This window comes from Loxodonta africana, chromosome 6 (genome assembly GCF_030014295.1).
Source record: "Loxodonta africana isolate mLoxAfr1 chromosome 6, mLoxAfr1.hap2, whole genome shotgun sequence".
Lineage (NCBI taxonomy): Eukaryota > Metazoa > Chordata > Mammalia > Proboscidea > Elephantidae > Loxodonta > Loxodonta africana.
This window is the reverse complement of record NC_087347.1, coordinates 5,359,389-5,375,592: the sequence shown is the minus strand read 5'-3', so window position 1 is coordinate 5,375,592 and position 16,204 is coordinate 5,359,389. Positions and strand designations below refer to the sequence as shown.

Sequence of the window (16,204 nt, the reverse complement as noted above, 5' to 3'; positions counted from 1 at the left end):
CACATTGACTTGGAAATTAGTTCTAACTCAGCACCTCTAAACCAGAGACTGCAATCTGGTTGTCCAAGGGCCAGATTTGCCTAGAAGATTTTTTTTTTTTTTGTAGCAATGTGTTAAAATCTTCCAGCCTGAATGCCTATAAGATGGACATTTCTCCCTGCTTTGCCTCAAGCCCCAGCTGTACCTATTGCTTACCTCTCCTGTAGCCTGATTCATTCAAAAACCCTCCCAGCCCTTGAAGGCATTAGAGTCTGTGACCCTACCTAGCCCCAAAATCCCAAATGAGTCCCCAAAACACCACCAGGGACTGAGCCTGAGCGTGGCCTGTGAGACAGAGTCACAGTGGTGCTAATATATTTCCTGGGCATGATTTCACTCCACCCACTTTGAAACCCCCTGGTGAGAAAGGTGAGGACTCCTGGGCCCTGGGAGCCACAGGAGGCAGCATCCTCACAGACAGGACGAGTACAAGAAAGTGTGGAGGGCCATGAGTCTTCAGCCTGTTTCCATTTCTCTGAGAACCAGAAGTTAGTTTGGGGTGGAGTTTGAGTAGCAGTTTTGCCAAACAAGGGAATTGGCACAGTTCTGACGTGACCCAGCAGACAGCCCCTATACTTTAAGGCAGATGAAAATGATTGCTGGAGCAAAGCCCGTTGAATGACACCGTTATTTTTAGCGCTCCTCCGCCATGCTGGTCGCTGTGTCCCCGCTCAGTGGCAGGCAGTGTGTCCCCTGTGTGCAAACTGGAATGCCGTGTGCGGAGAGCCTCCAGAGCAGAGCAGGCTTCCTTAAAAGGCAGGAGAGGCTCAGAGCACAGCAAGCGGATGAGCACCTGCACCCTGGGCGGGGGGTGGGTTTCCATCCCAGAGAGCTCTATGGGGACAGCAAATGAGTAACAAGCCCCTACTTCTGAGCTCCTTTATGTGAAAATGCATTTTTATTTTGAAATTCTAATAAAGGTAAGGAGCTGAGCCAGCAGTTAGATTGCATTCTGGTCATCTGAGGAAAGACTGTCCTTGAATGATTCATGGCAGCAGACTCCAGAGCCACTCACATAAATTCCCCTGAGACATTTACTTTACAAACCAAAGCCACTTGGCCAGTTGGTTAGAGGCTGATATGAAACAGACCTAGTCCCCAGACTCAATCCCTTACCGGGACAGCCTCAGAGAAAGAAACGGCTCTCTAAACATACTCTAAGACAGACAGAATGCATAGAGCAGAACAGAATAGAATTAGAATATATCCCAATTGGGGACCTTTATTTTGAATAATATAAAACAAGTATATGCTTTTGTTTCTAGAAAAGGGTAACAATTCACTTTTGTTATCATCAGAAGGATTAATTCCTTTGAGGTGGGAAATTCAACAAATTATTTATCGTGCATAGATAAGTGTGAGATACTCCGTTGCCAAAGTCCTCTGAAGTAGAGAAAAACCAGGCCGGAGAAAAGTTTTAAGTATTTTCACACGACACTGAACTCATACTCAACCACGATCCTGTCTTCCGATCATTGCCGTAGGTCACAAGCATCAGACTTGGCCCAGGGATTAATGAAAGCACCGGAAATCAAGAAGGTGGAGAACTTGGAGCGGGCTGGAGTGCTGGGCACAGACCAGCAACATCCAAACCTAGACATGCAGGGAGTTGGTGCCGAGTTGAGGTGGTTGAGTTGATAGTCACGTACGGGCCCATTTGGCCCACGGTGAGAGAGTCGCAGTCACGGCTCCAAAGGTCAGCTAAATCCATTAGTTCAAGTGCTTCCCTTTAACCAAAACTGGAAGGTTTTTTTCCAGGGGCAGATTAACCAGTAAGCACAGTATACACCAGCTTGCGTAGAGCAAGATACCCACAGGCTTAATTGTGTTCACTTGCTGATCTGTGGTGAGCAATTTCACACGGGTTTCACCACACCTTTGACATGGCGGGGGACAAGTGACATTGTTTACCACAGATTGGTGGGAAGGCACGATTGGGTCTGTGCGTACCTCACTTATTGGGCAATCCGGCCCTCTTTGTTTCTATTTTGATTTTTCTTCAGAGCTTCATAATAGGTCATGTATTAGTTACCTGCTGATGTTGTTGTTGTTGTCAGTTGCCATAGACTCATGGCAACCACATGTCTAACAATGAAATTTTTCCATCCTTGCCATCCCCACAATCATTGGTATCTTTGAGTCCATTGTTGCAGCCACTGTGTATTTGTGCTTTCCATCCTAGAAGACTCACCTTCCAGTGCTCTATTGGACAATGTTTTGTTGTGATCCAGAGGGTTTTCACTGGCTAATTTCCAGATATAGATCTCCAGGCCTTACTTTCTAGTCTGTCTTAGTCTGGAAGCTCTGCTGAAACCTGTCCACCAGGTGATATACTTTCCAGCATCATATCAACATGCAAGCCACGACAGCACTGCAAACTAACAGACAGGTGGTAGATTAGCTACCTAGGGCTGCTTCAGCAAGGTACCGCAAAGTCCATCCTCCCTTCTGTCTCTCCATGGCCAACACCTGGTTCAAGTCCCCACCTTCTCTAAACGGTACTGCAGCAATCCCTCCCCTGCCACCCGCCACCTCCCAGCTGCTCTCTGGGCATTCCCTATAACCTCTGCAAACCATTCACACAGTAGCCTGGATAGTTTATTTTATCAAATCAACTCATGTCGCTTCCTTGCTTAAAACCCTCAATGTCTTTCTATCACACTTAAAATAAAATCAACAAATTCTTTACAAAGTTGACAGATTTACGTAATCTAAACTGGCTGACCGCTCTCTGACTTCAGCTGCCTTTAAAACTCCTTCCTTCAGTGTTTTGCCCTGGCCACAATGGCTTTCTTGCTGTTTCTCATTTCCACCTGGGTGCTTTGATCCGGCTGCTCTCTCAATCTGGGATCCTCTCCCCTCAGGTCTTCCCGTAGCTTCCTTCCTTGTCCTCTGGCTGTTAGCTTAGAAGTCAATTCCTCAGAAAGGCCTAAGTTAGCAACCTGTAGCTCATCAGAGCCTCTCTGCCACAGCTGATGAACAGTTCGCATTGTTTGCCTTCCATCTCCTTTGCTGGACTGTAAGCTCCGGGAGGGCGAGAAGTGTGTATTATCCACCCCTTTATTCCCAGTGCCTTTTATAATGCCTGGCACATGTTAGGTGCTCAGGAAACATTCATCAAATGAATGACTGAATGAATGAAGGTGTATCAGCTGCATCCTAGTTTGCAAGCAACAGAAACAAACCCTAGTTAATATACAAGGAAATTATTATATTGGAAGGGTAGTGAGTAGCTTGTAGTAACAATGGGAAATCTAGAAGTCCAGGTCTGAAAATAGGAACCACGCGGGCTGGGCAGCCAGAGCACAGCCAAAAATATACATCACAGACACGTCATAGTCACTATTGCATTCGCTGGAGCCCCTGGATCACGGGACTCCAGGTGGTCCTTTACTGGAAAAGTTTGCTGGCTTCCATCTGGTGGAGAGCTGCACATATACTGGGCTTATCACAAGAACTCAGAATCTTGGCTCAGTAAGTGAGTCTCCTCATTTCTCTCCATTAGAATCTGGAGCCACCCGAGTTGTCGTGTCCTTTGTAGTCTTCATCTAGACAGCTCTCTCATCTACTTGATTTTATGTTTCCACTTCAGTTTGTATAGTTTCATGCCCAACTTGGCCAATGCTGTTTATGCCCTGCCATTCTCCTCAGCCCACCTCTGAGGTCATCTGCAGCCACAGTGGATGTGTCAGGGTGTGCTGCCAGCACCTCACCTCAAGGGCTTATGTCTCTGCTTCTCTGCCTGAGGCCTTTCTCTAGCAAGTGCGTGCAGAGCAGCCTGGGAGTGCTGAGGACTTAATGATCCCAGCGGAAAAATGAGAGTCAGTAGACAAACATCCAGCTTCTGTTTTCCCATTGCACTCTCTGCAGTTTCTCAATGGATCTCCAATGGGATTAGTCCAGCTGCTCATAGTAGTAATCTGCTCATGAATGCACTTCTTTTATTGACTTTTCTCAATTCTCTGTCTTGCTTCTCAGTTTCTTTATATTTGCTTCCTGGGATACCTTCCCAAACAAACTACCTGCAACCAAAACTTTGTCAGAGTCTGCTTTTGGGTTTACAAATGATCAGTCAATCCACTGAGCCAGAACTCATATCAAATGCAACTGCTCTCATTAGGGTCCTTAGAGACGGAAATATCCTTTCTCCACTATATAAGCTCCACATTTTTTTTTATTATGCTAACTGTTTCTATTTGTAACACCTCCTGGAAAATTCATGCAAGTACTGGAAATCTAGCATTCCTTTTGAATTCAAACATGCTTGGCTAATTCCCTCTGCAGATGCCAAATGCCTTCTGCTAGATGGCTTTTTGCAACAGCAGTGTGAAGGTTTTCACAGACATCTCTGACTCAAGACAGGAAAATGGTATCTGTTTTCCACGTTAAGTATTACTTGGAAGGTGCCACCATCACAAAGAAGCCCTTTCTTCTTTCGTTGTTTCCCAAACCACCCATATCAAATCGCCTACTACCAAATGGCTTCTGGCTACAACAACTGGATTTTTAAATGTTATTCCTTTGATGTTTTGCTTTTCAGCAATTTTATGCCCACCATGGGGTCACAGAATCATTAAAAATGTGGAAAGGGATTCATGAGCTGGATCCAATCTGAGCCTCAAGACCTCTGAAGGGCGGTCCAGCTCAAAGAGTACATGATTCCAAGCTAACAGGAAGACCCCCTGGGAACTCAATGAATCTAAGAGCAACTCACCAGTGGCACTTCAGCTCCAAAGAAAGGCAAGACACAGGCAGCATCAAAGCTTAGGCCAAAAAACTAAAGTCATGGAAGGAACAGACTAGAGGACAGCTACCGGACCATGGCCCAACTGATCCATGCCATCAGCCCCCAACTTCTCCAGAAGCCATGCCCCAGTGGGTGGAAGCCAGAGAGGCTGGCTCCCAAAGAACTGCTAGACTCAGTTGAAAACCTGACAGCGAGGAAAATTTGGCTGAAGACTGTGAACCATTCCTAAAAATGAATCATCACAGGGAAGAAATTTCAAAATGATCTTGAGGGTTCACAATGATGGCTTCATACAGAAAGGCTGGCACCCATCACATGGGCTGTGGTTTCTTTGTAATTATGTTGAAAATTGTAAAGAAGGAGAAGGGAGAGAAGAAACCACTTCTATTCACAAATGCAGCAAAGATGATGTTGAAAGGGCTAAAATGTGCTAACCTTGAGTCCAAACAGATGTCCAAGGACATGACCTCAGAGGCCCAGGCCATCTATTCTTGGCACAGGTCACCTTCCACACAAGCCCTTTAACATGTGTCCGAACATCCAATGTTTCCAAGTCCTTTCCTAAGCCACAGCAGCTTTGAATAATGAAAAAGAAGTGGAAAAGGCTGTAATAAAAGGAAGGGGGAAGGATAGGGATCACTGTCTGCTAGGAGTAACAGAAGGTCTTGGATATGGTCTGGGGAACCTTTGTGCTGGAAAGTGTACTGCCTGCCTTAGCTCAAATTCACCTTCCAGAAGAACAAGCAGAAGCCTTTGGAGAATAAGCGAGGGTCCCACAGGAACCAACACACCCTTGGGAACCCTGGAAGAGCTTCCAGGTCATCATGATTCTCTCAGATGCAGCCTTCCTCCATTAGGCAGTAGCTGGTGGACTGGACCTCTCTGAGCCTCTGTTTTATCACCTGTAACTTCAGGAGATGATGGCTCCTGAACTGTATTGTCTGAGATAACATGTGTGAACCACCTAATTAGGTGTCTGATGTACAACTCCTGCTAGATAAAGGTTAATTGTCTTAATTAAGGTAACCTTAGCTACTAGAATGTATGGATTACACCTCGACATAAAGAAAACAAAAATCCTCACAACTGGACCAATAAGCAACATCATGATAAACAGAGAGGAGATTGAGGTTGTCAAGTATCTCATTTTACTTGGATCCACAATCAACAGCCATGGAAGCAGCCGTCAAGAAATCAAAAGACCCATTGCATTGTGTAAATCTGCTGCAAAAGACCTCTTTAAAGTGTTGAAAAGCAAGGATTTCACCTTGAGGACTAAGGTGTGCTTGACCCAAGCCATGGTGTTTTCAGTCGCCTCATATGAACATGAAAGCTGGACTATGAATAAGGAAGACTGCAGAAAAACTGACAGCTTTGAACTGCAGAGTTGGTGAAGGATATTGAATATACCATGGACTGCCAAAAGAATGAAAAAATCTGTCTTGAAAGAAGTACCACCAGAATCTCCTTAGTAGCAAGGATGGCGAGACTACGTATCACATACTTTGGACATGTTATCAGGAGGGATCAGTCCCTGGAAAGGGACATCATGCTTGGTAAAGTAGAGGAAGACTCTCAACAAGTTGGATAGACACAGTGGCTGCAATAATATGCTCAAGCATAGCAACAATTGTGAGGATAGTGCAAGACTGGGCAGTGTTTTGTTCTGTTGTGCATAGGGTTGCTATGAGTCAGAACCAACTCAACGGTACCTGACAACAAAAACAACAGCAGCTGGAACGGCCCAAGATCTCAGTGCCTTGCCACAATCAAAGTTTATTTCTTGCTCACGAAATCCACCTTTCACATGACCAGGCTGAAGCCTGCTCTGGAGAGAACTGTGTGGATATTGGGTTCAGGAATAAGCCAGGATTCAAAGAAAAATCCAGAGCTGGTGGCATGACCTGGCAAGGATACCCAAAAAACACCCATTGCCATTGAGTTGATTCTAACTCATAGCAACCCTATAGGATGGAGTAAAACTGCCCTATAGAGTTTCCAAGGAGTGCCTGGTGGACTTGAACTGCTGATCTTTTGGTTAGCAGCAGTAGCACTTAACCACTATGCCACCAGGCAAAAGATAGATCTTGGAAATAGAGATCCATCATCAGTCAGGAGGGTCAGGAGTCCTGCTACTCAAATCATGCTCTTCTGAAACTTAAGCTGGGACATAGGATCTAACCCAGAAAAATGTAAAATATTGGACTAAATACAAAAATTGTATCAATTCTTGCATATTTTGTATCAAAATATTTATCTTGCATGTAGTCAAAACTCATCAAACAAAAAAAACTTAAAATGGGTGCATTTTAATGTGTGTAACTCTTTAAAAAAAAACCAAACCTGCTGCTGTCGAGTCCACTCCAGCTCATCGACTCCAACTCGTAGCCACCCTATACAGAGTCGACTTGCCCCACAGAGTTTCCAAGGAGCGCCTTGAGGATTTGAACTGCCAGCCCTTTGGTTAGCAGCTATAGTACTTAACCACTACACCACCAGAGTTTCCAATGTGTGTAAAGGGTTTCCAAAATACATTTTACTGTACGTAAAGTTTTTTTTTTTTTTTTTTTTTTTAATGTGATGGGGTTAACAACTCCCACGTGAACACTGCCAGGAGCAAGAGAAGTCCAGGAAGTAAGATGTCCGCTGTTCTGCCATTTTGTTCTCTCAGGTGAGGTGCCCTAGGATTTCCTGGAGGAGATCTTAAGCAGCTGGGGGAGGTAACAAGAAGGGGATAGTTAACTCGACCATTGGGAGAGAGGACTTTTGCACATGAGAATGGTTCATTAAAGGGAATTTGTATGAAGTGAAGCTGCACAGAGCTTGCTGAAAAATTTTTCCCTTACCTTCAAGAAATACTCAGTAAAATGTCCATTTCTCACTAATGTGTCGGGGAGGCAGATCTATTTGCAGATGTTTTGATGGGCTGAGTCTTCCTTCAAGGAGGGTAAGAGGCAAGAAGAAAGACTAAGCATAGGTAAACAGTCATACAGGAGTTAGACAAAGGTGAATTAGCCCCTGCCCCTTTCCCCTTGCAGGCCCTGGATGGTACAAACGGTTGACATGCTCAGCTAACTGAAAGGCTGGATATTCAAGTCCACCCAGAGGTTCGGGTAGCCCCAGGCACTGCTTGGTGTTCCTTGGTTTGTAGATTCTCCTTTCCTCTGTTGTCCCTTCATGTACCTTCTCCTCTTTCATACAACCTCGTGTTGACTGGTAGCATCGTCAATGACCACATTTCCAAACAAGGTGACATTCACAAGTACCAGGAGTTAGAACTCCAATGCGTCTTTTGAGGGGACCCAGTTCAACCCATGACAGGGCCTGCCTGAATCGTCCTGTCCCACCCGTGTCTTGGTCTCTTAGTTCTTCTATAACAGAAATACAAGTGGGTAGCTTTAATGAGTGGAAATCTATTTTCTCACAGTTGAGGAGACCCAAAGTCCAAATCCAGGGCTCCAGCTCCAGAGGAAGGCTTTCTGTCTCTGTCGACTCTGGGAAAAGTCCTTGTTTCTTTTCAGCTTCCGTTCCTTGGTTCCTTGGTGATCTTCATGTAGTGTGTATTTTCCCTCTGTTTATGTTTACTTCTCTGTGCTTAGTCTGCTCTTTTTATGTCTGAAAGGTGATTGGCTTAAGACACACCCTACGCTGATATGGCCTCATTAGCATAACAAAGAAAACCCTATTCCCAGATGGAATTACATCCACAGGTTTAAAACCTAATCCAACTCATAGTGACCCCATAGGGTTTCCAAGGCTGTAAATCTCTGCAGAAGCAGACTGCCACATCTTTCTCCCATGAAGCCACTGGTGGTTTCAAACTGCCAACCTTTTGGTTAGCAGTCGACTGCTTTAACCACTGTGTCACCAAGGCTCCTTTCCACAGGGGTTAAGATTTGTAACATATATTTTTTGGGAGACACAATTCAATCCATAACAACCACCAAGTCAGGGGCTGGAAGCCAGCTCTCAACTGAAAGTTGCCTAGCCACTGGTCGTGCAGGAGCACAGTGATTGAGCTGAAAGAGGGAGGCCAGTTGGTGTGACAAGGTGGTGTGAGTTTCTGATGGGTTGAGTAACCCACAGAAGGTGTCTGGACTTAAGCCAACTTTCCTACACTGTACCCCAAGAGAGTGGTTTCCTGGATGAAGGGACCAGGGCACCAAGAATGTGTGGGATGGACTTCCCCAAAAGGGGGTTGTGGGAGGGGAGGAAGAGTTCACCAAAGCCAGCTTGCCCAAACTAAGGCCCCACAGATTCCTCCAGAGAACCAATATATTCCCCGACAAGAGAATCAACATGGGAAGACCTACTGCAGACAGGGAAATAAGGGCAGGTCAACGTCAGCTGAGGGAGAGTCAACAGCAACCAACAGAAAGTGAAGTCCAGCTAGGAGCTCCAACACAGAACCTACAGGACTGGAGGATAAAAAGGAAGGTGCAGGAAAGAAAACCACGTTCCTCTCTACCCCACAAACTCCATCCAGAACTGAAAGTCTAGCCTGTGCCAGTGTTTAGAAAGGCTTATGAATAGGGCCTGACATCTAATATGGTTAGGACTCATCCTTGAGATGTAATAGGGATATATATATATATACTTATAATAATATAATAAAATAGTGATGGTTCTAATAACCAAAAGTGACTAGGAAAAGGTAGAATTAGGCTAACATCTTTTCAATACTACCTAAGAGTTAGTGATGGGTCAACATAGCAGAGTTGGGAGTGGGTACTGGAAATGCTAAGATTTCGTCATGTTTACATCCCGCTATACAACCAGTAAAGCTCCTCTTCCTTAGCCCACTGCACACATCCCTTTGCTCCAATGGGATGGACTCAGATGATCACACCCAGCCTGGGGGGAGGCATGCCAACTGATGCATATGGAAAGGGGCTGTTCCTGTGAAGCTGGAGAAGTTTGAGGTGGACATCACAGAGAAAGTTCGAGAATGCACATTTCCTACCCAGGAAAAACGGGTATCTGAAGGGAATTCATGACCATAACTGAGCTCCTTTGAATCCATTGGGTTGGCCTCATGCTGAGAAGGGGAGGCCTTCAATGATGGGAGGGGCGGGCATGACTTAGAGTGCAGTAGGGACCTATCAGAAGGAAGGGATGGTTTGGTGTGTTGCTTACCAAGAACAGTGATGGACAGAGGCCTCCCACGGGACTCGTGAAGGCCACCTGAGCAGAGGTAGTCCAGAGACCTACCTCACTGTGACAAGCCCCCCAAACTTTGCGATTCTCTGAAGCTGCCCTGATGCTGCCAACATCAAGATCACAAAATCCTGAGTCCTTCCCAAGGTCCCTACAAATTCCCAGCTGCCCTCCGCCAATACCACTTTCCACTTCTCCCTCTTGTCTCAATCCTCTCCTCACTGACTAGGGCACACAGTTCAGTTATTTCACCAATTTCTACAAAGATGTGCTCACTTGGAGTATTTTGAGAGTTTAGAGATTTTATTTAAAAATCCGGTGGGCAACGCAGGGATGGTCTTTGCGATTCTCCCATCTCCCAGCATCTCTCTAGCTCTACACACATCCTTTCTCCTTCTCTCTCCCCTCCAAAGAGACGAACTCACAAATTCACCCTTTGATCTTAAAACAGCTCTACCCCAACCCAAGACCCTTTCAGCTCCACCTTAAGTATGCGTCAGGGTAAGTGCATTTCACCAAGTAAATACAGTTGCCTTCCTAAGTAGAATTTCGGTGCCACCTAAATGTGTGTTTTTGTTTTGTTTTATTGTGATAAAAATATATGTAACAAAACATTTGTCACTTCAACATTTTTCACGTGTGAAATTCAGTGATAATAATAATGTTTATCGTGTCGTTCAACCATTCCATTTCCAAATGTTTTCATCACCCCAAACAGAAGCTCAGTGTGCCCTAAAGAATGAGTCTCCTTTTCTTTCCCTCTTGCTTACTCCTGGTAACCAGTAATAAACTGTGGCCTTTATACACTTGCCTATTCTAGATATTGCCTGTAAATGATACCGTATATTTGTTTAAATTTGTATTGTTGTTTGTGTTTTGTGCTATCTCTGATGACAGGAGAAAACAGTCTTAAAGGAAAGAAAAAAGAAAAAAAAAGAGCTTAGGCTTTGTCTTTGAGACTCCAGAAAAGGGAGCCGGGAGAGTCCTGGGGAAATGGCACCTTATCTCTCAGCTACTGTGGGTGAGGGCAAACTGAACCCCAGGGAAAGAACCATGTCAAAGAGGAGGACAGGGAGGAAGGCTGAGGCCCAGGCTCTGGGCCCCAACTGAAAGTAAAAGGAGAGGTTGAAAGACCAGAAGACTCCAGGGATCCCAAGGTAAAGAATGGGATCCATTTGGCCATTGGACATTGGAGAGGGTGCGACCTGGATCCATGAATGAACGGATGTGCATCACCATCAGGTCTCCTCAAGCTCTGTCTGATAAAGCTCTCTTGCCCTGGATAAGAGATCTGGTTATAAAAGGGTGGTACCCTAGACCATGGGCCTGAACTGGGCCTAATCTCCCAGGCCTAAGCATGATTCTGACAATTGGTGCTATGGAAACAAGGCAGCCAACAAGACCACAACACTTTCAATATACTTTATTAAAAAGTTTCTTTGTATAAATTTCCTAAAATTTTTAAAATTAAAATTAACCCCCCCACAAAAAAAAAAAAACTACAACATTAGAGGAATGCCAAAAATATTCTATATTATGACTTTGTCAAAATTCTTTAATCAAGACATTGGTCCCAACAGTGCACCTAGATTAAGGGATTTTGCTTCATTCTAACTAGATCATTTGTTACAGGCTTTAAAAGAAGAACACTAGCTTGAAATCTAATCCAGGAAGCTGGAAAAAATGGAAAAGTTGGACTCTTTTTATCCACCATACACAGGCTTTCCATCTAAAATCATGCTTAATTAAGGGGGAAAAACGAACCAAGCGAAAGTATATAGAGTAGCTGTGAAGTTGAGGGTTATCTTCTAGACCTTGCATTTGCCTGAAACAGGCATAACATGAAACTCCAGAAGGAATCGGAGTGTACAGAAATGTTCACATAAACACCAGCAGTGGGTAACTGTTACACAACGTTCAAGGTATACAATGTAACTGCCTGGAGACAAAAAGCATTGGGTCCACAGACACATTTAGCACCATATTGATAGGACATGCAGCAGAACGTATCCTCTCAAGTTCGAGTGTAAATCAAAGCATGAAATGATACAGGGCAAGGTCATCTATACCCACAGCTTCTACAAAGACAAGTTGGAAATGGCTGACTCCTTCTTCTTTAAGAGGTAAGTGTTGCTGGCCGGCCAAGTCTAGGTTCCTATTGCAGTGATGGCGCCGGGGTTGACAAGTACTGGACGTTCATGGAGGGATGGGCGGGGTGAGGGGTGAGAAGAAGGGAGGGAAAAAAAGCACATTACCGACCAAAAAGGACACCATGCATTTACCATGAGAGTGATCGCTTTGCCTCTGGTTTTCATGGCTAATCTCACTTCTCTGCTCAAATACCTTCAATGGTTCCCATGACTTTTTGGCTGGTGTTCAAGACTCTATGCAACCTGAGCCCTTTCTTTTGCCTGTATCGTCTGCCAGGTCTTTAGACAAGCTGCACTCTCCCCATTTTGGTACTGGCCCCAGGCTCTGTTTAAAGATGTTATTTTGTTACCAGTTGAGCTCCCCAATGTAATAAAGATATTGGTTGGTCCCAGTATTAACATTACTATTTATAGGAAGGGAAATTAAAGAAGGATATACAGCAGTCCTTTACCTTTGGTGTTCTCTATAGTTGTTCATTATATTACCTTCTTACTAATCATGATTGATACAGTAACAGGGACTTAGTAGCATTTCCAAAGAGTGACAAGTAGTCAGCCCTGTGTTTCTTCATCAGCAAAAGCGCAAGTATACAGGCATGTTTTTAAGAAAGAAAATAACATTGCAGAAAATGTATTTCATGTGTTTTACTTGAATACCTTTCTGATCTGAGGCTACAATTTATTTTCTTTTTCATAGTGTATCATAATCATCACAATTCAAATGTTTTCCAAAGGCAAATGATTGGCCTGAATTGCTTATGTTACTTGGAAAGGAATGATCACTTACCAGGAACGCAAACTTTTTCACATTCTTTCTGTGAATTGAATCTGTTTTCATTTCCACCACAGCCTCCATACCAAAATCGGGCACAGCTTTTGGTCTCTGCATCATAGTACCATTTTAACATGAACTTTCTGCAAGTTCCTTCTTCTTTTGGCAACTTGCATATATCTTTAATAGAAGACGAGAAAAGGGTATTAATTGCATTGTGCATGTCACTCTGCTTCCATTGTTAGGGGCTGGGAGGCTGATCACAGCACTGTTGTCGAAAGAAAAGAGAAGAGGGTTTCCAGGTGGACAGTCTGTCTGTGAAACTCCCCAAGTCTCGGCTTCTCCACTGGCTAATGAACACAATCGTTTATAGCAGCGTGGGGAATAAATACAATGACACTGACGAAAAAACTTCATCAACTGCCGACGGTGACACAAACGTTGGCTATGAATACTGAATAATTAAAAATGAAATGAACTAACTTTCCCCCCTTTTTGATCATTGGCCCTTTGATTTTCTAATCCCTTCAATGCTAAATCCCCAGAGAAGAAACTGAATTTTAAAACCTTGGAGTTTTCTACTTGTGGGAAAAAGTGGCAATTAAATTGTGTCCCAAATGCAGTTCAAAGGTAAGGCTGTGCATTTCAGCACAAGCCGGGAAAGTAAAAGTTAACGTAGAAAAGAAAAATCCTTCATGGGCGATATGTGTGTACGTGTGTACGTGTGTGTGTGTGTGTGCGCGCACAGCCAAGGGCCTTCGCAGCCTGCCAAATTAAACAAGTCTGTAAAAAGAGCTGCTAACACTGATATAAACTTCAGGAAGGCAAAAATGTCCCACAGCAAAGCTACTTTGAAGGAAGAGGAGCCTTCTTTCTCCAGTTAAGGAAGTTAACGTTTTAAACGCACACTTCTGACGGATGCCAGCTGCAAAGGAAGATCTACAGCCTCCTCAGTGCCTGGAGAAGAAAGTTCACAGCTCTCACACAGCAAGGCTTCTGTTTACAGAGCTTTCTGGTAAACCCCAGAGTGTCTGGGAAACCCCAGATTGCCTGGGAAGGGGAGGCATTGATGTCTCCCGCTAACTATCTAAAAGTTGGAAACATGTAAACCTCCTATCAATAAGACTCCCTGGAGCCGATGATACTTCATGTTGACAGGAGTGGCTAACATGTAGGAATCATCCCGCACGCCCCATAAAAGGGATACAGTTTCCATTTGCCTTTATCCTCAGCTACATCAGGCTGCTCACAGCCCCAGAGGTGGTGAACATCTGCGTTCCCCACTGATATCAAAAATAAAAGGAAAACCTAAGTCACTGAGGTAGGGAATCAAAGCTCGAGTCAACCGTGATGAACCAGACTCAATGGGACCACAGGGCTGAGGGCTCAGAGAGGGGCTAACACACTCTGCGTGTCCCTTCGGGGAAGCTACAACCCAACCATGAAACTCAGTGGATGTGTCTACACCTTATCACCTGATTGCAAACCCCCTCAGAGGTCCAGAAAGGCCAGCTGGGATACCAAGAGCTTTTGAAGACCCAATGAAGCCAGAATAAAATGATGACCAATTAGGAAAACAACTTCTTTCTTTCAAATGTGCCTATAATAGAAGGAAAATGCCTGCCTTTCAAGGATTTTCAGGAGGGAAAGGAGCAAGTCAAGATCACTCAGTCACCAAAATGTATTACTTCTGTATTGATGAGTTTCCCTGTTAGCGGGAGGCCCAGGCAAATGGTTGCCTCATGCCCTGTCCTTTCCTCCCCTGGGCATCCTCCAAACAGCCCGTGTTTGTTCTACTCTATTTGTTCTTTTTCTTTTTTTTTTATTTGTTCCAAGTGTTCTTCAGTCCTGGCCACCTGTGTTTAGTTAGTCTGTCCCATGCCCTTGGGCTCTTTTGAACCAGACCCCATAAATCAGCTCAGGCCCCCCATCACCACCCACTGCCGTCGAGTCGATTCCGACTCGTAGCGACCCCCAGAGACATCCAATTGATAGATACCACTGCAGGGGGCGCTGTGTTCCATAGACTGCTTGGCTTTTCTGGCCCTTTTGATTTTCATCTAAATGGTTCGGTACCAGACTATTGCTCTTGCATTTTATACCCCTTATTCCAGAAGATCACGGATAAGACGCTGTAAGGTTGACAAATGGAGTCAAAGGACATTCTCACTATGGACACACAGATTTATGAAAACCCAAAGAAATAGATGCATATGAGCCCACACTGTTCAAACACAAAAGCCTGGGATTTTCTATTTTTAAAGCATACAAATGGGAAATTTTATGTTCCTAAGACTTATAGCTTTTAAATTCCATATCGTCTTGACAGGACTCTCATTAAAAAAAAAAAAAAAACACCAAAGGTATTGCCATTGTGTCAAGTAGAACTGCCCCATAGGCTTTCCAAGAGGCAGCTGGGGGATTCGAACTGCCGGCCTTTTGGTTAGCAGCCAAACGACTCTCCTAAACTGTCTATATATGCTAAAACAACTGTTTTAAGGCCAAAAGAGAAAAGCCTAAATTTCCTGTAGCCCGAAGAGGGGTGATCGGACTCGTTGAGCTTAATCTGTCTTTTTCCCAGCACAAGTCTTTGGACCCGGCAATTATTTATGTTTTCCCTTCAGCGTGAGCTTCCACTGTTGGGCGCAGTCTTTGGCCACATCCTTGCTAATGTTCTCTACTTCATATTGAGAATCTAATGAAGCCTAAAAGACAGTAAGGCGTGGGAATTATCAATGACCTCTCCTGGCTCCCTTTCGCCTGAAAGCATAGTTAATAGCGATGTAAACAAATTTCCTTTTAAAAGTGAACTTTTGAAGGGCTGCCTGATTCAGATCGCCATCTGGTAAAACATCTGGTGTTTTATCTCTATATTAGCCAATGTTGTTGTTGTTGTTAGGTGCTGTTGATTGGGTTCCAACTCATCGCGACCCTATAGGACAGAGTGGAAGTATCCCGTAGGCTTTCCAAGGAGAGGCTGGTAGATTTGAACTACAGACCTTTTGGTTAGCAGCTGAGCTCTTAACCACTATGCAACCAGGGTTCCTGGGCTTCAGGGGGTATCCAGATATGAAAAAGGAAATTTATGCACATGTAATGTGTGAGAATAAAACCCTACTCAGAGAATCCCTCCTGTTCACAGAAGCCACGGAGCCAACCTAAAACAGCAAAGATGAGTTGGAACACGCTCCGTTTTTGTAAAAAAGATATACAGGCGTGTGTGCATCACGGGTCCAAACGTAACATTCATAGAATAGTCGGAGCGGTATGCATCAGGTCATGAGTTACGGTCACCAGTGACCATCAACAGTGGGAATCGGATTCCTTACTTATCTTGAA

The 16,204-nt window shown here is 44.4% G+C and overlaps 1 protein-coding gene across 1 annotated transcript in view; it reads right to left on the bottom strand.

Annotated features, from left to right (window-relative positions):
- Positions 1–11,349: 11,349 nt before the first annotated feature.
- Positions 11,350–16,204, bottom strand: part of COL6A3 (collagen type VI alpha 3 chain) — a 90,373-nt gene continuing 85,518 nt past the window's right edge. The window contains exons 43-44 of the mRNA XM_064286502.1: positions 12,881–13,045; positions 11,350–12,131 (exon numbers count right to left, since the gene is read on the bottom strand). Coding sequence (XP_064142572.1) covers positions 12,091–12,131; positions 12,881–13,045 — 206 coding nt within the window. The 3' untranslated portion in view covers positions 11,350–12,090. The remainder of the gene's footprint in view (positions 12,132–12,880; positions 13,046–16,204) is intronic.